Raw genomic sequence first — 20,914 nt, forward strand, 5'->3', positions numbered from 1 at the left:
TCCAAGGAATCCTTATACAGGGAAAGCTAACTCACACAATCACAAGTCATGCGGGATGAGTGACAAAGCGCCTCCAACGAAGCGTGCTGGGTGGAAAAAAGAGGACCTTGACTGACTGGACAGACAAGTCAGACTCTTTCAGTGATATGATCTAAAAGAGATGGGATTCAGGAATGAGTGAAGGGAGGGTGCAGGTTCACTTCACACAGGAAAGAAGATGTGGGCTACTTAGTGGTTAGGTTTCCTGAACCCTCTGAAGCATGTAAGCACCATCCCACACTCATGTTGTCAGGTGCAAGGAAAGTAATGCTCCCTACCCTCTCTGTGGGAATATCTGCTAGTATTCATCAAGAAATGCAGCATGCCTGGTCAGAATTCCAGAATGGGTAAGGTTGGAAGGTACTACCACTGGAGTAATCTGGTCTCAATTCCTCTCCTTGAGCATGGTCATCCCAAAGCACATGGCACAGAATTGCTGCCAGGTGGTTCTGGAATATCTGCAGTGATGGAGATTCCACAGCCTCTCTGGACCATCTGCTCCAGTGCTCAGACACCTGCACAGAAAAGAAGTTCTTCCTTTGTTCAAGTGGAATGTCCTATGTTTCAGTTTTTGCCCATTGTCTCATGTCTTCTTGGCACCACCAAGAGGGGAGCCTGGCTCCTTCCTCTGACACTCAGCCCGCAGATACTTATAGACACTGATGAGCTCCCTCTCAGATATCTCTCCTCAAGGCTGAACAGGCTCAGCTCCCTCAGCCTTTCCTTATGAAGCGTTTCCTCACCTAATGATCTTCATCCCCCTTTGCTAGACCTGCTCTGGGAGCTCTGTATCTCTCTTGGACTGAGGAGCCCAAAACTGGATACACCTCACCAGGGCTGAATGGAGCCTCGCTCTGCTGGCAATGCTCTTCCTAATGCACCCCAGGTCACACTGCTGGCTCCTGGGGAGCTTCCTGTCCACCAGGAGCCCCAGGTCCTTCTCTGAAGAGCTGCTTCCCAGCAGGTCAGTCCCCAGCCCGTGCTGCTGAATGGGGTTAGTCCTCCCCAGGTACAGAACCTTGCATTTGCCTTTGCTGAATTTCAGAAGGTTCCTCTCTGCCCATCTCTCCAACCTGTCCCTCTGAAAGGCTGCACAGCCCTCTGGGGTACTGGCCACTCCTCCCAGCTTGGTGTCATCAAGAGGAAGCATCTACCCTTCATCAAAGTCTGATGAGTAAGTTAAACAAGGATGGGCCTAGTACTGGACCTTGTGGGACACCACTAGTAACAGGCCTTCAGCTAGACTCTGTGCCACTGACTATGACCCTCCGGGATCTGCTGTTCAGACAGTTCTCAATCTACCTCACTGCCCACTCATCCAGTCCACACTTCCTGAGTTTGCCTATGAGGATCTTGTGAGAGACAGTATTGAAAGCCTTGCTGAAGTAGAGGTAGACAATATCCACTGCTCTGCCTTCATCTATCCAGGTAGCTGTCTCCTGGTAGAGGGCAATCATGTTGGTCAAGCATAACTTGCCTTTAGTGAATTCAAGCTGTCTCTCCTGCTCACCTTCTTGTATTCCACATGCTTAGAGATAACCTCTAGAATGAGGTGCTGCATCACCTTGTTGGGATTGAGGTGAGGCTGACTGGTTTCCTGGGTCCTCCTTCATGCCCTCTTTGAAGAATGGATGATATTTCTTCCAGGCCTCAGGCCCCTCTCCTGATCACCAGACCTTTCAAAGATGACCACTACGGTGTCCACCAGCTCCTCAGCACTTGTGGATGCATGCCTACAAGGACCATGGATTTGTGGATATCCCATTTCCCTAGGTGATCTCCAACCCAATTCTCCCTGCCCAAGGGAGAATCTTCCTTCTTTTCCAAGAGGCTGATCTCATCAAGGGGAGCATGGAGTGCAGCAGCCATACCATGTGTCCTGGGACACGGGTGTCTAGCAGCACTTGCTGCTCCTCTGGGCAATGACTGCTCAAGGAAGAAATGTCAGTCCTCCTGTGCTTCATGCCTGAAATCTCTCCAGGTATGTAGTCTGCAGTCTTGTGGGCTCCTTAAGCAGTATCAAGGTGAAGGTATGCACACCCCAGATTATGCATGGGGGAAGCCAGAAGTTGTCAGCCACTCACAGAACTCTTCACAGGAGAGAAAGGGCAGAAAACACTGCAAACACGCCTACAGGAAAGGGGATTTGCATGGATGGGAAAGCCTCCAGGCAGGATAGGAAGTGATTCCTGATCTACTGTGTGTGAGGCATCATCACTTGAAAGTAGAAAACAAATAGTAAATTATTTCCTTTGGCTTTAGCTCTTTTAGACAGAAAAAAGAGGGAAGAGGTTAAGAAATGGAAACAGTTGAACAAGGTGGCATGGAGGTGAAGGCCATGGCAGGCATTGAGGCACACACCTCCCATCTACCTGCACACCTACACACAGCCAGGGCTTCTGCTGCTTCCCAGCACCCTGCTGCTCCTGTGGAACATCTTCCCAACTTCCTGCAAGAATTGAAGAGGGCAGTCAGGATTCACAGCCCAGCCACAGCAGCCCAACCTCAGTCCATAGATTTAGGAACTGCCATTCCCCAGCACCAGCAGTGCTCCACCTGTGCCCTGATTTCCTGTTTCCTGCTCAATTCTTCTGCCATTTGCAGGAACTCACCTCCCTGCCAGCTCCAACCAGCCTGCTCAGCCCCTGCTGAAATACCAACACATGCCTTAACACATCGTGCAGGCATGGGCAGAGCACCTCACCCTGCCCAAACACAAACACTGTGCTGGGGTGCATGGATGCTACAGTGCTCCCAGCTCAAGCACCCAGCAGCATGAGCCACCCAGGCCACATCTACAGAGAGAAACTCTTGCATTTCTCAGCCTCTATTTTTATCTTCCACACCTAATCTTAGTGATGATCCAAAAACTCTATTACCATGTACTTTCTCTTGGCTTCAGCACCTTTAGTGGGAAGCATTTTTTCTCCAGAGCTTCACCTGCCTTGGATGTGCAGGCTGTGTCCACTTCTCAGTGATCACACTGCCTCTCAGGAGGCTGCTTGCTCCCTCCTGACACCCAGCTGAGTCCCAGCCTCCCGTCACCATCACTGGAGGAGCAAGTACTGCAGCCAGCCAGGAAAATGGTACAAGAGATGGTGGGACAGAGGATCCCCCACAGTAGCTACAATGAGGTGGGATATGGGATTGAGGGCAGGCAGGAAGGTGCACTGGGGATGCCCTGGTGCAGCAGAGGAGGCCAGGAAACAGGAAGAGGAAGGCTCACAAGTCACAAGCCAGGATCAGTTTCATTTTCAATCCCTCAGCCTCTGTTATTTATGATGCTCCAGGTTAAAAACAAGGCAGCCCATGCAGCACGAGTGCCTGTTGAGGGCCAGTGGCTCTCAGAACAGGGATCTCACCACTGTCCCATCTGCCAGTCCCACCTGGCATGCCCAAGAGATGGGACTGTCCCATGGGGAGACCCATATGATGTGAGCTCAGGGTCTGATGGACGACAGCCCTGCCTCAGGCCAGGCGTTGCCTGCAGCAGCACAGGGAGAGCCCACACCCAGTGCAGCTGTAGAAAAGGAAATCGTCCCATTTAATGACCTTGCCCCCCCCGTAACACAGACGTGAGCGCATCGCCGACAGGCGGCAAAGCAAAGTGCACAGTGAGTGGGACTCAGCCCCTGCCCTGGAGAAGGCGTGGGAGGGCTCGGGGTGCCCGGCACGGTGTGAGGACCAACCAGGTGCCCGGCCAGCAGCAAGGACAGGGAGAACCCCGGGCTCGGTCCAGTTGGCACCAGTGTCAGGTCCAGTTTGCAGGGAGGTACGGCTCTCGTTCGGCTCCGTGTAGCGCAGGGATGGCAGGGGCAGGTCAAGTGTACCAGGACGGAGGCCAGAGGAGATGGGTCTGGGGGCGCCTGGGAACACATCCTGCAGAACGCCACCATGGCAGGTTTGGAGCCTCCCTGCCCGAACCACAGTTTAACCAAAGCAGGGAAAGGGAATAGAGAAGGGGCTGAAGGCAGAGCAACCCGGGCAAGGGCCCTCAGGTCTATCTAGCTATTCCCATTTGCAAGGTATCCGGTGAGGGGGTGTGTGGGATCTGTCAAGCACCCCAAAATGGGAGTAAGCCTGGGTGACAGACGTTTATCAGCAGAGTTCCACGTCCCTGACAGTCTTTCCCAGGTGTGACTCAGGCAACCCCGTGCCAGGAAGGGGGTCCAAGGGAGCTGGACCTCCCCTCATTATCTGATGGAAGCATCACTGGGAGGATCACGGTCAGATTCCTCACTCTCCTCATTCGGGGCTGACTCGCTGTTGGAGGTCGGGGTGAAGGCAGGAGACTTTCTGCAGAGAACAGTAAAGGGCAGCAGTCTTAGCATTGCCCGGGGGAAGGAAAGGACCCAGTTTGGTGTGAGTAGGGGTCACCACAGCAAGCAGGAGAGGAGCTGAAATGCCCCTTTGGGCATGTGTGGGGCTGCAGGAATCCCTGGGTGCTGGGAGGGTGTTCCAGAGGACACCAATCAAGATCATGAAGCAAAGCTGGGGGAGATGTTAGAGAGGCCTGCCCAGAGCAGGACCCTGACAAGGTATGTAAGGCTAGGAGTCTGTGAAAGTCCATCGCAGGGGTCCCCAGCCTGGAGCCACCCCGGCTCCACAGACCTTTGGGGACTTACACAATGTCCCTGAACAATGGCAGCTACTCTCTCCATCGCGGGGGGTCTGGCTTCATGCGTCAAAAGTGACTCCTGTGTGTCTCCTACCTTCTGCAGAGGTGGTACCAGGACCTGTGTGGAGGCCAGCCAGGAATCCAACAGCCTCTGGGAACTGCTCTCTCTCCACGCCACATGAGGGCAGGGCAGGAGTATTACCCAGTCCTTCAGCTCCCTCTTACCACCCCGGCTTCAGACCCAGAGCATGGGTGTCCTGGCTCCCCTGCTGAAGCTTACCTGTCCCCAGACTGGGTGATGAGCCGCCGGCAAGTCTCCATCTGCACATCCAAGCCTCGCTTCATGCTGCACATTTCCATGTACTCGTGCAGGTGCCGGTTCATGTCATTCTTGGCTGTGGCCAGTTCCAGCTGCTCAAGGAAAACGGTGCAGAGATGATCCCAGGGCATGTGGTGCAGGGCCTTGCAGTGGGCAAGGCCAGACTGAGGGCTGTCACTCACATTACCAGTGACCTGCTCCAGTATTGTGTCTCCCTCCCCCAGGGACCCACTCTCCCGTTTCACACCCTTCTGTGCCATGGCCTCCCCATTTCCTCCTTCTCCCACCTCTATTTGGTCGATGGTTTCCTGGTACTCCTTCTCACGGCTCTTGAACAGCGACTCCGTGTCCTTGATCACCTTTTCCAGGCTGTCATCCTGCTGCTGAGGAGAGCAGACAGCAGGTTTAGAGGCCAGAGAAGCATCCAACATGAGGAGCCAAAGGCAAGAGAGAGACAAATTAGAGAAAGAACTGGCAGCACTGGGAAAGGAGGAAGAAATATATACAGTGTAGTACAAGTAAGACAGGAGTCAGTCCTGCCAACATGAACTTGAGAGACTCAGGATTCGCCGCACTGGGCAGTGACCACATCAACCCAAACAAGCTCAGCATTGCACTGAAAATTTGGAGAGCACGGACCATTCCCGAGCATGACACATTCGCAGGAGACTGCCAATGGCCAAAGATCTGGGATGACGAGGGCTTTGGCCAGACACCAAGGCCTGTCTTTGGGCAGTTTTGCTGTACAGTGGGTAGGTGGGCTGGAGAACATGAGCAAGGATCACCAGAGACCAGTCCAGCCAGAGGAATTCTTCTCTTCTGGATGGGCTGTGGCTCCCCCCATGTGTGCACATGCCTCAGGCTACAGGTCCCTGGCCTGTCTCTGAAGGAGACCTCGACAGGGCTGCTGTAATGTATTCATGCAGAAAAGGCAGGAAAGCATCTTGTACTGGCCTGCAAAGGGAAAGGGGCTGAAATCTGGTTCTTTGAGAGAGCATCTTCCCAGGCTCAGGAAGGGCAGTGTCCCAACCCAACAAGACCTCAGGGCCCTGACACCACTGTTACCTCCCCCTGCACCTCTGCGGCTGCAATGGCGTATCCGGAGAAGTCCTCCCAGAGGAGCAGCGTTTCTTCTGTCTCCTCCCACGTGAGGCTGTCACAATCATCCTCAAAGTCATATTCCCTCCTGGGCACAAGGGAACAGCATGTCAGCACCCAGCAGGAGTGCCACAGCAGGCAGGGGGCTGTGCTGGTTCCAAAGCCTTGCACCTGCTCACGGGCAGGGCTGCAGCCCTCGGGGATGTGGCCAGGGTGAACTCGGGTGTGCCCAAACCCAAGAGTTGATGGGGAAGGAGCTGGCTTTTCGTGGTCACGAGCCCCAGCAAGTTCAGGCACAGATTCCCAAAAAGCAGAAAGGGTGCGAGAGGAGGGGAATTGGACCAGCTCCCACTCTTGGCATAGGTGGGCTCAGATCTCCCAGGGGGTCAGTCCCACTGTGCCACAGAGCACAGGGTGAACATTTTCCACAGCAGCATCTCTCATCTTGCCCTCACCTGAGAAGGGAAGCCACAGACCACCCTTGCCCTCCCCATCCCGGGACCAGCAGGGAGCCTGGCTCAACACCATGGGCAGAGATGCACAGCAGCTGCACTCACAGCTGGTTCAGCATCCTCTGCATTTCCTCATTGATGCTCATGGCCGTGGTCTCATCCTCCTCCTCCTCGTCAGGTTTCCGGGAGGCATCGCTCTCTGACAGCGAGGTGTCCTCATCGCTGACCTGCTTGCGCTCCCGCTTCCGCCCCACCGAGGCTGGGACCTTAACGGGAGACAAGTGCAGAGACTACAGAAACGAGGCCGGGTCCGAGGTCAGGAGCAGGTAGGTGGGAAGAGATGGAGGGGAAAGGAATGGTGGAGGGACAGAAAGGCAGGGAAAGAGAGAAAGACAGAAAGGAAGGAAGGAAGAAAAACGAGAGAGAGAGAGAGAGAGAGATGGGCTCATTATGATCAGGTTAAAGATGGGTGCAATGAATAAAACGTGGTTTTAGCATTTTCTAAAATTAAAACTAAGCAACTAAAGATGGAATCTATGAATCTGATGAGAAAAAACAATATGGTTTTACTGCTGAAAAACTCAAATCACCCACCACCCCAGTCCAAAGACAGGGAAACACAGTGACAGAAATAGGAAAAAAGAGACAGTCTGAAAAAGGTGAAATATGTCAATATTTATAGTCCGACCTTCTTAAAAGAAAGTTTAAAATTTGTAAATTTTCTCAACTGAATGGAACTAACCAGTTGCTTCTGTAGGGACAAAGAGCAAGACAGAAAGGCAGCAATGTCCAGAAAGAGAAAAGAGACAGAGACAGAGAAGAGAGACAGAGAGAAGATGATAGAGAGGGGAAGGGAAAGGAGAGAGATGGAGTTAGAGACAGACACTCAAGCAACTTGTCTCCCTCCTGCAGCTGCTCCCCTAGCACTGTGGGGTCCCCGGGCCTAACACAACAGGTCAGCAAGAGGCTGAGGGGACTCTTGATGTCCAAAGCAACATCTGGAGCTTTCCACCTCCACTCTGCACCACCTCCCAAGAGTGGCAGAAAGCAAAGGATCACAAGGAGCAAGGGCGAGGGTGACCAAGCGTCTCCCCTAGCAGGGGGCTAGTGTTGTCTCTTCTACTTCCTTTGGGATCTCTCCTCCCCAGAGCTGGTGGCTGAGTCTGGAGCAGCAGCGGGCGCTTCTCACCTGAAACATCTTGATCATGTCCTCGCAGTTCCGCTGCTGTGCCACATCACACAGCTTGGCAGTGATGTCGATGCGACGGCAGATGTCCATGTCCACTTTCATGGCCTTCTCCTGGATCTTGGTGTCCAACTCCGTGATGTTCTGAACCCACAGCACCACAGGAAAGGGACAAAAGAGGAATACTAGGCAAGACAGATGGCAATCCGTCCTCCCACTTCCTCCCCCCCGACAGCACTGCTCCCACTTCTCTGCTTTTCCCACTGTGCCCCGGACCAACCCTGCCAGTGCTGGATGGGCCCCACCAAGGAACTGCTTTTCTACACAGCCACAGCACTTGGGTAGGACACTGCTGTGGGGTTAGAGAGGGATTAGGGACTCACATTGCTCATCAGTCCCTTGAAGACAACAAGCTCTGCCTTGAGCTGCTCCACCTTCATGGCTAGCTCCTCCTGGCAAGCTTCAGCCTCCTGGGCTTCCTGCGCCAGGGAGAGAGAGATGTGCAAATCAGCACCAGTGTGGGGCAGCTGGGGTGCAGGTGAACGGGGAACAGCAATGCTCACCTCCTGCAGCTCAGTCACCCGGTCCTGAAGCTGGACACGCACCGTGTACTCCTCTTCCCATCTAGGGAGACAAACGCTGGTCAGATCCCATCGGCCTCGCCTTGCTGGCCGCCAAAGGGAAAGGATGGAGCAGCAGCTGCTCGCCCCAAAGCTATCCGAGAGGGGGGGATGACAGCTCCGGGGTGGGAAGGAGAACGTGCCCAGGAATGCATGGCCTCTTGTTTTCAGGCGATGGCAGCTGCCAAGCCCATTGCCCCCCCCCGGCCACAAACCCTGCCGCACCACGGCCGGCTGCCCTGCGATGGGGGGAGCTGGGGACACCGAGTGCAGGCTTGCATGGCAGCTGGGCTGCACGCCCTGCCACACTGGGGATGGCCCATGGCCCGTCACAGCCCACCGGCCTCTCCATCTGCCCCTGAGACCCACAGCCCTGGGTCACAGCAGCTCCAACACTCAGCAACATGAAGATGTTTTGCAGAGTTGCCCTAATCTGCATCATTTCTGCGACCACATTTGTGTGTCTGCAGTGTTGCAGTTCAGACTACCCAGAAGAACAAACCCTGACCTTGACATCAAACCACCTGACAGTGTGAGTGATCACAATGAGCATGAAGGGCTGCTCTTCTGCCCGTCCCAATGCAGAAGGCTGCCCTGGGCAGGGGCACAAGACTCCTTGGCTCTACTGCTGTGTTACAGGTTGGATTAAAGAACACTGTTTCATCCCACAAGGAGGCAGGATGCATTGTGCTACTTTTTGCCAGGCTGTCTGATGGGTATTGGGCGCTGCAGCTTTGCAAAAAGCAGAGCTGCAAGACGCCCAGCCTTGCTGTGCAAAGACACATCCCCTAGCAATTATTATATTGTATTTCACTGCATGAGATCAACCTCTTGGGTCATGCTGCAGTGTTGGCCCAGCCCACGGTCTGTTGGGAGGCCATCAAGCCATACTGCTCTTGGCTAAATGACGATCCCATAGAGCAGGGAGGTTGGCATGTGTTGTGGTGCGGTACGGGGCAGGGCTGCTGCATTCTTACCCAGCTCCTGGCTCTTCTGAGAGAGACAGATTTTTTCAAGAAAGCGAGATCACTCCGGGATAGCAACCAGAGCTGGGCCCTTCCTGGTGCTGTGAGGTCTGGTTTCTATTTAACGCCTGCAAGCACCAACACAGACACTGCGACTCTGCACAAGGATGTGAAAAATCTCTCCTCTCACTTACCCACACCGAGTTTGAACAATAAATCCTAAGGTCTAGCAGGCCAGAAAGCATATTAAAAAGCCCTCACATTTGTTATCTCGGGGTGTCTGGACAATGTGTGACGTGGGACAGCCCTGCCTTGTGAATTTTTAAGCTCTTAAAGCTAGCGACGCTGCTCCTTAGTCAAACAAGGACAAAAGTGTGCACTCCTCATGCTGGTGTTCTATCCATACCACAGCTCCAGAAGGGGAATCAAAGAGTGTTCCCATCCCTTTGGGGTAAGAGAGATGAAAGGAAAAGAAAGGAGAAAGTTAAAAGGTAGAATTGCCCTTATATGGGAACTGCCTCAAACAAAGCCTCCCTCCCCAAGGACAAAAACGCCTTCCACCATAAGAAAAAATTTCAGCATCTTTCTCGGTGTGGCACTGCCTCTTTTTTGGTCCCCGCCTCCCTCTGGGTCTCTATATAGCCCAGACTCACTGGGGACATAAAGCATAGCTGCAAATCCTGGTAAGAGTTCATTTCACACCAATGCTACGGAAGACAAGTGCAGGTCACACACACACCAGCTGAAAAGGCAGGAGAAAACAGCAATTCACCCCACTAGGGACAAATCCGTGCACCCATCCATTGCCAACCTCTCTTCTGCTCATCTCCTGTCTGGTTCCTTCTCCCCTGCTCCCTCCTGCAATGCACCACTCCTAATAATAACCTGCCTGCAGCACTGCGCCCGCAGCCCCACGCAGCTGCTGCCAGGTCACTGCCAGCCGGGAGCAAGGCTGCCCCACACAGCCCCACGGCCACCAAAGCGTGTGCCAAGGGGAGAGGGGAGGTCCTTCCTGCAAAGCAACAACCTGCCCAAAGGCAGACAGCGAGGGCAGGAGGGTCCCAGCTGCACGCAGACCTGACCATCTCCTTGCCAGCTATGGGACAGCTCTCCCAAAGCCGAGGATGTGAAAAGATGCAGTGCTGTCCCTGCCAAATGTGTCCCTTCAACAAGCTCACTGAGAAAAATCAACAATTCCCCCTTCTTTAAAAATCCTGCTCACTGCAACAGGCACTGGGGTGCTTTACCCCATCCTGCAGGGTCTGTGCACACCGGGGCTTTGGGCTGCTCAGGACCTGAAGCTTCACTTATCCCCCCCCTTTTGCCACATCTGAGCTATGTTTAAACTCACCTTAAGGGGGATGGCCCTGCAGCCTGGCACAGCTCTTCAGAGGGCAATTACAACAACAAAAGACCTTCTTGAAAGCATTTTAATAAACAAGGGGACTAATAAGAATGATGGAGAGACTTTGTACCCGACTTTTTGCCTGCAGTGACAAGAGGCAAAGGTTTTGAACTGAAAGAAGCTAGGTTTAGACTGGACATAAGGAACAATTTTTTATGATGGTGGTGAGACACTGGAGCAGGTTGCCCAGAGAAGCTGTGGATGGCCTATCCCTGGAAATGTTCAAGGTCAGCACTTTGAGCAACCGGATGTAGTGAAACGTCACAGCAGGAAGACTGGACTAGGTAACCCCTAAAGGTCTCCTCCAACCCAAACCATTCTGTGAGTCTAATACACCGTGTTGTAGCACTATTCACTCCACACCTCCAGCATGTCCTTGCAACATCCAACATAAGAATTACTTGTGAATACAAGTAGTAGGTGTAGCAGGCAGCACAAACCTGATGAGACTCCCACATCCCCAGCACTTAGCAGGTCTGTATGATACTCACAGGCACTCTTTGCCCCTATCCAGGCCACCTAATTTCAGTCTGCTCCTCCCAAGTGCAGCTCCTGTGAGCCTCTCTCTTGCTGCTGCAACTATTCTCATTACTCTCTATAGCCCCCACAGCTCTCCTGGCTCCCTGACTTGAGTTTCAGGCTTTGTGTATCCAGAAAGAAGCTCCTGCTGCACGGCTCCAAGTGCTGTAGGGCGCACGGCAGCAACACTGTCCTGAAAAAAAGCACAAGCTCCGGCACCCAAGCCATGGGTAAGAGAACTGGGAAGTCCTGTGTTAATATGGCCTCTTCCATCTGTCTGCAGGCAGGTGGCAAAGGCATGACACCAGCTGCACCGTCCCCATAGCAGATCACAGCCCACGATGGCAGAGAACTCTCAGCTCCCAGGGGATGTTGGTTTCAGCCCCCAGCATGGAGAAGGGTGTGGAAATGGTATCCTTCTGTCCCATTCCCCTGTTTGGGACCTGGCTGTACCCATCAGAAAGTTCCCAGTGCTGGATAGGGTCTGGGGGTGGGGTCTGCTTTCCCCCAGCTCTTGGTAACACACTCCAAAAATAGATCCCACCAATAACATTGGCTCATAGCAGCTTGTGGTGCCCCCCCATCTCACCCTCAGCAGTCCCTCTGTTACCCCCTCTGCAGCCTTCCCTGAAGCTCACTTGCCAGAGAAGGACAATCCTGAAAAGTTCTCCATTCTCCCATTCTTCAAGGTCCCATTCTCTCCATTCTTCAGCAGTACCAACAAATCCAACTTGGTCCTCTCTGGCTGACCCACTTTGAAGCTCAAGCTCTCCTGGCCAAAAAAACCCGGTTCCAGCTTCCCACTCTCTGATCTGAAAATGCAATGCAAGGAGTGCTGCTCCCCCCTGGAAAAGGAGCCTGACCACCGGCTTAGTAATAAAAGGCCTTAGGTACATGCAGCGGTTGGTGGGAAAGAAAAGATGCCAACTCCTCCTTTCCATGTGCCTTGCTCAGTGCCTTCGGAGCATCTGACAGGCAAGTTTGCCCAGCCTAAGTCTTATAAAGCCAAAAGCATAAGGTGTTATCTTGGACCTCAGCCTTGATCTCGGCACTGGAGCCCACGGCCACTCAGAACTGGGCAGTGGCACTGCTCCCGTGGGGAGTTGGGTGTGGAATCACAAACTTTCTAACTGCTTCTAAAAGCATGGCAACGTGACTTCTGAAAAAACCCCAAACCAGTCACTCGAGTGGTGTCAGTCCCCAGCGACACTCTCGCCCAGCCCCGCACTCTGACCCTGCGATGCCAGCCCAGCCTGATCTCATCCTACGTGCGGATCCGGGACCAGCCTCGGGAACTGGCCTGGCACAAAAACACTGCCGGCAAGAGGCGAGGGCAGCGGGCACCCTGCACCCTGGGAAAGAAGAACTGGCCAAGAGATTAGCTTTGCATTCTGCTTCTCCCTTCTCCAAGGCACATGCCAAGCCACAGCTATTTTGGGTAGGGAGGAAAGCCCCCGAGGAGTGGGGTGTCTTGCCTCGGCTCTCTGCTGCCGAGGGGCCGGCTGGACAGCACTGGTGAGGGAAAGGGCCCAGGAGAGGCCAGCCACTCTGCTAAGGGGCTTCTCCACACCTTTCGGCACCTCCAGAGAACTCTTCCCAGTAACCTTCTCCAATCCAAACCCGCTCACTGCTGCATGTCCACCTTCCTCACCTACTTTCAGGCTGTTCCTCGTTCCTGAGCATTTCCAGATCCCCTCGGCTTTAAAACACAGCTCCTGGAGCCATTCCTGGAGTTATTCCTTTCCTGCTTGGGAAAGCATTTCCAATCTCTCATGCCAAGCTGGTAAGATGGAAAAAGGCTCAACGAGCGTCCCGGGAGGGTTCACACACACCAGGTGGCAAGGGAGGAGACCCGGGCACAAACAAATGCTTTCAGGGGTCCACGATTTCCCTCACGCTGCCTGCAGCCCGTGCTCCAGAGAAGTCTGGACAGGACCGTCACCTTCCCTCCCTGCTTCTCCCGCACAGCGCCCACCGGGCAGAGCCCTGCAGCCTCCCCGGTGATGATTCCGGTACCCCGGGAATGCCGCCGGTGCCTCTGGCTCCCGCCGCCCCTTCTCACCTGCGCTTGTACTCGTCGCGCTCCCTCTTCACCTTGGCCAGCACGTTGTAGAGCGCTCGGATCTCGGGGGTGATGGTGTCGATCTGCACGCCCACCCCGTCGGGGTGGATCCAGGAGACGCCCGGTCCCTGCACCAGGGTGGTCTCGGGCCCCGGGCCGAGGCGCCGGGCTTGCGAGAAGGACCAGATGGTTCCGGGCATGAAGCGGGAGCCGGCGGAGAAGGCGGAGGGCTGGCCGGGAGCACCGGGGCGGGAGCTGGGGGATCCCAGCGCCCGGGCCGACCCCAGCCCCAGCCCCGGCCCCAGCCCCAGTCCCAGAGTGCGGATGGGACCCACGAAACCGGTCTGTACCGCCTGGTCCCGGCGCGGGGGTCCGCGGCCGCGGCCGCTCGCCCCCTCCTCCAGCGCCTGCTGCAGCTGCTTCTCCAGCTGCCGGTTGCGCCGCTCGAGCTCGTGGACCTTGGCCAGGAAGCAGCGGAACCGCAGGTTCAGCGTCTTGAGGACGCTGATGTTGGAGCCCAGGTCGTTGCGGAGGGCCATGGCGGCGGGCGGCGCGGGGAAGGGGCCGGCGGGCGGCTCCCCGGCCAGGGGCTCGGCGGCGGGCGGCGGCGGCAGCTCGGGGCCTGCCAGCCCCTGCTGCTCCTGCGGCAGGAGGAAGAGGTTGGGGCCGAACAGCGGGTTCATGGCGGCGGCGGGACGGGGCGGGGAGCGCCGGGCGAGGGGGATGCGCCCGGCCGGCCCCGGCGGCGGGGGCGCGGCTTCCGCTGCGGCGGGGATGCGGCGGCGGCGGCGGCGGGCTCCGAGAGCCGCCCCCTGCTCCCCCCCGCCGGCCCCGGGCGGAGCGAGCAGGAGGGGGGACGCGGCAGAACCTCCCTTTCCTCTGCCGGCCCCCGTCTCTCCCCACGCCGAGGGGGCGGCTCGGCCTCCGTGGAGGGTTTCGGGGCGCCCCGGGGCGAAGGGACGCGTCCCGCTCCGGCAGGATTCCCCGGAGGGATGTTCCTCTCCGGCACCGCCAGCTGAAGCCCCGCCTGGTACCGATTTCCGTAACTAGCCTAGCCACAACACAGTGTGCCTCTGCGTCCTTTTGAATATTTTATTCTTTTTTTGCATAGAATTTAGTGCTTCCCCAGAGCTGCCCCCCTTAAAGAGGGCATAACTTTACCTTTGCACCCCAAAGCCTCTCGTTATCCTCTCTCGAGCCCCCAAGTCAGCCCTGCCCTTGCTGTGCCAGCAGCCCGCCCACGGGGAGCTGCCGCTGGACAATGGCGAGCCAGGGGCCAGAGGAGGCTGTGTGGAGGCAGCCTCTCAGATATCATGCTTAACTTGCAACTGCCTTCCTCCTTCCCTGTTCACAAAGCAGCCCTGGGTCTTGTTTCATGTCCCTTATTTTAGACTACTTTAGGTCATTCCCTCTTAGCCCCTGACCCCGACCCCAGGTGAATTTTGCAAAAAGCGCTGGTGTCGCCCCTCACCCCATTATCCGGTGGGAGGAGACTGTGCATAAATCGATCGCTGCTTAAATGTTTTATGGATGTGGACACCTATGTTCCCTTGCTGTCTGTGTGCTCCTGGCCTGTTCCCCCTGAATTTCCACTGGGGAGCTGAGCCCAGTGTGGTACTTGCGCAAAGCGGCCTCTGATGTCTCAGCTGAGCCATCAGCACGGGGTGAGCGAGCAGTGGGTTTGAGTCTAAAGAGATGCGCAGCACCACACTACCCTGCGCTCTGTGGAAGGAGCTGAACATGCTCCAGTGGGGCTACAGCCCTTCCCTTGGGATCAAAGATACGACTCAATCCACATTGCCAGGAACTTCCCGGCTCCACTGAGGATGGCCAGCTTTGTCAGTCTTGACTGAGAGTCTGCCAATTTCATGTTCCTTGCTGCTTCTCCTCCAAGGCTACAGATCTCCTCCATCCCTCCATTACCCGTCTGCCATCCTGGCCTGGGAGCAGGCCAAATCAAATTTATTCCCCTCTCTTGCCTCACTGTATCCAGCATCAGTTATATCCTGTGGCATGCCTGTCTCCCCTGTCCTGCATACAACTCAAGGCTCCCCAGAGCACCCCCCAGCTGCATTTATCATACTTCCACTCCATCCTCCCTGGTACACCCATGACCACTGGAACTCAACTGGATTACAGCCCTTTGAGATAGGCTTCGGCTGGGAAAGAAGTGAACTTTCCTCTTCTGTCACCTCCTTTTTAACACTTTTCCTCTTCTCAAGCAGATATTCCTTTGCTCTGCCTCTGACTAGAGAGGCTGAGTGGTGGCAAGCAGTGCTTTTGTCCAGGGAGAGGAGGGCAGGAAGGCTTTCCTCATGGACAGGCAGAAGAGATCCCCACCTTCCAAAAGCTAGTGCTGCACCAGCAGCTGGCAGGAAGCAATGTGCCTGGCAGCAATGCTGCCAAATAAACAGCCAGGAAAAAGAGAAGGACAGATGGACAAGAGCGATCCCCATCAGGAAACTTGTTTTGAAGCAGCAGTGGCAGCTCCAGCTCGGAAACCTCCCAGCATGTGACCTTTAGCCACCGCTGACTCCCTCCTTCCTGCTGCCACAGCCTGCCTGTGTGCCTGGCTGCCCGTGCTTTCTGCCAGCATCCTCCCCTGTCACATGCTCCTGGTTTTACCCCTCCACGCCCTTGCACCTGGGCAAGCAAGGTCAGACTGGGGAGATCTGCTGCCTCGTGCAGCCAGTGAAGAGCACAGGCAAGAGCAATGCTGCAAGCGCTTTCCCGATCTCTGCTTGGCCTGCTCCTGTCCGGCTGGGGAAGCCCAGCAAGTGGAGCTGATTAATGAAATGCCAGTGGAGGAAAGCATTGCCATCCATCAGGACAAGCTTTTTCTACCAGGAGGCCAGCACAGCACTGGAGCAGGTGGTGGGATCTCCGTCCGTGATGGTTCTCGGGGCTCAGCTATGCAGGTCCAGTGATGTGACCTAGTTCTGGGATAGCCCTGCTTACAGCAGGGACTGAGCTACAGACCTCCAGCACCTCTTCCACCAACACTCCAGCTGTCTCCTGGACAGGAGGCAATGTGGAGCCTCCCTTTTTCTCTAACTTCCCTTGCTTAGGATACTTGCTGGTGTAAAGAACTCCTACTGATACAGAAGATGACTGGGGCAAAGGGCCAACTTCTTCTCATTATTCCGCAGAAACCCAGAAACTAGAGACAATCCTGCTACCCGGGGGATCACAGCACTCCTCCTCTGGGCCTCAATCTCACTGCAGAACAACAGCTCCTTCTGATCTTCCCCTCTTGGTTCACCTAACACCTGGCACTTCTCCGACTGCTCCTGCCCACAGTTTAGCAGCTCACGGTCAACAATGGCACTGCTGGACTGCAGCTGCTGACTGCAGAGCTGCTCATTACAGCTCTTAAAATCATACCTGTAGCCAATGTGAAAAAAGATACTTCTTTGCAAACATGGTGGTATTTATCTTTCTTCCACAGATTTTAAGGCCAAGAAAGAAGCATTGCATTTTCTGACCTTGTGCAAAACAGACAGTGCAAATTCCTGTAGTTCAGATCTGGTACTCGTGTGGGACTCTGTATCACAGTAAAAAGAGATTAAGCCTCTACCACTATTCTCCATGGGCGAATCAAGGTAGGTTCCCCAGCTGGCAACCCCCCATTAAAATCACCTATCTCCTTTGCATTTGCCCAGCTGTAACATCCATTACCAGGCTGAGATGCTCCTCCTCTCCCATATCTCAGAAGCTCTTGGTAGCTAACACATCCTCCTTGCAAAGGTACTTCATAGGTGAAACCTGTCCAAATCAGCTCCACAGCACTCACAGAGGCTCTTTTTGTAAGGCATAGTCTCCTTGGTGTGCCTGTACCCCATCTCCCTGCTCCCCTTTCCCTCCGAGTACCTTCTCCCTTGCACAACGCTGCTGAAATATTTCTGTGTAAACTCTCCAAGTCTTCCAACTTCCAAGATTCTTCAATAAAACTGACCCATAAAATTGCTTCTATCCACAAGCAGAGGGAGATGTTGCAATGAGCACATAACTTTTGGGCCTAGCAAAGTCATCAGCCCAGTCAGCTGTCTGTATTTGGGTGCAAATCTGGAGAAATTGGTGCAGAGGAGCAGCTGTCACCAGCGGCTGGGTGATTGCCACACTTAACAACATCCAGAAATGTTCCTGTCTAACAGCAAAGGAGGGAATGTATTTTCTTCTAAAAATACACAAACACCAGTCCAGGAGGGAGTTTTGGGGCCAGGTCTTCATGAGAAGGCAGTTCTGGGCCATACAAGAGCCCAGGACCTACATGACTTTACCGTCTCAGTAGTTCCCCATGGCCTCCATCAGGCAGATGGGACTTGCAGACATCCTCCTCAGGAGCTTTCCACATCCTCCCTAGCAGGGATGGACAGCCTGGGGGAGCAAGACTCACTGATGGGACTTGTGCCATTTGTGGATTCAGCCCCTAAAAATGTGTCTATATCTCTGGATATGTGCAACATAGTGTCTGCACGAAAATCCAGATTTCATACTCAAGTCCCTGAAATGTGCAGTACAGGATTTCAGCCCCTTCCTTAGGATACAGCCAGACATGAGGCAATGCAACCAGAGGCAGCATACCTGGCCCAAAACAGACATTACAGCACATGACATCACTGGAGTCAGTGACTGACCTCCGTCGCTATTGGAGCCTCTTCTCTTTCCATTATGCACTCTTGTTCCCAGAAGTCTTCATTTTCCTTCCTGCACCACCCCAAGGGTGCAGCAGTGCAGGGCCTGCCTCTCCCTCCCAGCTTGCAGAGGAGAGCTGGGGGAGCTGGCTGTCTTCACTGTGCCCTGATAAGGCTGCTCCAACAGACTCCCAGTTTGGGGAGAAGGACTGCATGCAGCACAGTGGAACAGATATCACGACTTCTCTCAACAAGCTTTTAATCTGTGACAGCATTTCTACCCGTCAGATCTGCTATCCTTGCTCTGCCTCAGTTCTTGCTTTGCTCTGTCTCAGCTCTCGCAAGCCACATTATCAGCAGCTTTCAGATATTAAAACACATTAAAGGAAAGTACTGAAAGATGATCCAGCAGTCACATTTTCCAGAAATCTCAGCTTTCAGGTAACAAAAGATTCCCAGAGTAAGAAGGCAGCTGCAACCTACAAGCCTAATGTAACCACAGGAAAGCACCAAGCTTTATCCCCAGCTGCTGCATCCCCAGTACTGCCTCTGCAGCATTTCAATGTCACACTCAACATTATCTCTGAGCAGCAATGGCTGAAATCAAGAGTAGGAGATCAAACTACCAAAGAAAGATGAAAATTTCTCCCATCTCTTCTCAGCTATAACAAAAGGTTTGCAAGCATGCCAAGTGATTGGAACAATGCTCAGCAAGAGAGAAGTTTTATTGACACAGTTAAAGCAGCAGCTATTTCTGCATTTCAGGGCTGAAATTCCATCATAATTTGGACATCGCTGGAAACCAGACGGTTACCTTGGGATCCCAACCAGGAAAATTCTATCCCTGCTGCTGGGGTTATCAGGATAAACTGGTTCACAAGCTGAGGCAGCACACTCACACAGTTACCTCAGCAGGCAGCAGCAACAACACAGGACAGATCACAGGACAGGCCCAGGGCTTTAAGAGGCTCTTGCTGCTTCTCTCATCAAAACTTACGATGCATTTGAACATTTCCCAGTTTTACAGTCTCTATGCAGATGGGAGGGTACTAGAAATGCAGTATTGAAGCAGTAATTCCTTCCCTTGAGTGCTGTTGCACCTAGCATTTATTTATTTTGAAAGACACTGAAAATCTTCCCTTAGGTCCTCTGTTTCCAAAAATCCAGACCTTACCACACAAGCCCAAAGTGAGACAGTTGCATTCAGAGGCTCCTCCCTGACCTAATTCACTGGGGAAGCATGGGGAAAAAGTTAATTTTCAACTATAAAGATATTTGTTTAATGGCTATTCAACACTAAATTATAAAGTCAGCCCCCCCTCACCCACACACACTGCAAACAGTGTTATAGTAAATAAAATACACAGATAGATAAGCCCTAGAAAGCAGAAGATAACAAGGTCTGTAACAAAGACCAGAGCTCCTGAGACACTGAACTATTACAGAAGCCACTTCAACCTTGAAAAGCTTCAGCCAGAAACTTCACAACTGATAAAAAAGCAGAATTATCATGGGCTTCGTGGGAAAGAGCGGATCTTTGATGTTTGAGGGTAACTGCAGGACCGTGTAAAGTTTATCATGCACTGTTTCAAGGAAGATTATGGGAGCAAAATTTACCATGGAATGTTGAGGGGAAGGATTGAAGGAGGCGAAAGGGAGGCATCAGGCTAAATCAGGGAGAATTGAGCATGGGAAATGGAGAGAGGAATAAATAGGAGCCAGTCACATGGAGACTGGCTGCTGGTCAGTGTGTCTGTGTGGCTGAGCCCTGCTCCCAATTACCACCATCTGTCCTGGCCTCACACTAAGCTAATCCCAGCCGTTTTCCCTGCACACTTGCACGCTGCTGTCCATTAGCTAACTGCAAGCTGGGCTAGCCTGCAAGCAGGAAAGGAGGTTTGAGAGCCAGGCAGCAGACAGGCCACAAGCCTGAGGACCAGCTGCCAGGGATCCACCAAAGTGTCCACAGACAATCCACCAGCATAGTCCAGTCTGATGGGCCAGGGAACAAGAACAGGATTAGGTCTTTTTCGTTGTTCATGTTTTGTAAGTGCTGTTTTATGTTTCCCTGGGCACCCATCACAGCAGGTTCCCTCGATTTCTGCTGATCACTATGTGCCTGGTGGCATCGATGCTGAGTGGGAAAGCTGCAGCCTCAAATGTAGCAGACCAGGACATTTAAATAGAAACAGCCCAGACCACTGCTTGCTATGTCTTAAGGAGAAGCAGCTGCATCTAGGTGAACATAAAGGCAAAAAGAACTTCATTGTACAGCTCCACAAACCAAAAGCAATCCCTGCTCAAGTCTGGGAGGCCAAGAACTGAGAGACTGTCACAGCACAGGTGGTCTGCAGCTGGACATGGTAAAATGGCCTTAACATAAACCCAATTCGGCTAGCCTGGTTCATTCTAGAACAGTGAAACAAGCCCCTGGATGATCAATCATATGTTAGATTTGAACTTAAACAGAGACCTCACCCAATCATTTTCATTCTAGAATGCAGACATCCACTAAGGAGCTGGGGCGGTGTTAAGGCCAGACCAATCAGCTGTGGAGCCCGGGAGTTTTAAACCCCCTATATAAGGCTGACATAATAAACAGTGGCGTTTGTCGCAAAGACCTCTAAGAGTTCTGTCCTTTGTCTCCAACCAACAACCCCAAGTAACAAGAGGCTGCTGGGGAACAGAATGGTGAAATGGGGACAAGTCACAAGCATGAACTAAGTGACAAGAGGGAACTAGGGAATCACTGGGCGAGAGCCTTGCCCAGACAAAGCACTCAGCTGACAGCTCCACACAATACAGCCTTCATGCAGGCAACAAGGATTTCGGCTCCCACTGCTTCTTCACAAACATCCCCGTTGTTGGGAATAAGGACAGACACTAGAAATGCCAGAGCATCAGCCGGAACTAAGAGAGGTTTCTGCTGCAAAGAAATAAGGGGACACAGCAGAATTCTGTATTTCATGTTCCAAGGATAAAGAACAAGACTTGAGC

At 53.6% G+C, this 20,914-nt stretch overlaps 1 protein-coding gene across 11 annotated transcripts; it reads right to left on the minus strand.

The window, feature by feature from the left end:
* Positions 1–3,285: 3,285 nt before the first annotated feature.
* IFFO1 (intermediate filament family orphan 1) lies at positions 3,286–13,981 on the minus strand. Of its 11 annotated transcripts, none has more exons than XM_014884170.2 (9): positions 13,284–13,981; positions 8,276–8,336; positions 8,096–8,191; positions 7,716–7,856; positions 6,632–6,792; positions 6,042–6,162; positions 5,264–5,356; positions 4,938–5,068; positions 3,286–4,335 (listed from the first exon to the last, which is right to left on the minus strand). In XM_014884170.2, exons 1-9 carry the CDS (start codon positions 13,964–13,966, stop codon positions 4,233–4,235), a joined length of 1,590 nt encoding a protein of 529 aa, XP_014739656.1. In that variant the 5' UTR covers positions 13,967–13,981; the 3' UTR covers positions 3,286–4,232. The 11 variants fall into 11 exon arrangements, with proteins under 11 accessions (XP_014739656.1, XP_014739652.1, XP_088016751.1 ...); XM_014884166.2 differs by having other exon boundaries at positions 5,264–5,359; XM_088160625.1 differs by having other exon boundaries at positions 6,054–6,162; positions 6,632–6,816.
* Between the last annotated feature and the right edge of the window lie 6,933 nt (positions 13,982–20,914).

Source organism: Sturnus vulgaris, chromosome 2 (assembly GCF_052056855.1).
Source record: "Sturnus vulgaris isolate bStuVul1 chromosome 2, bStuVul1.hap1, whole genome shotgun sequence".
NCBI lineage: Eukaryota > Metazoa > Chordata > Aves > Passeriformes > Sturnidae > Sturnus > Sturnus vulgaris.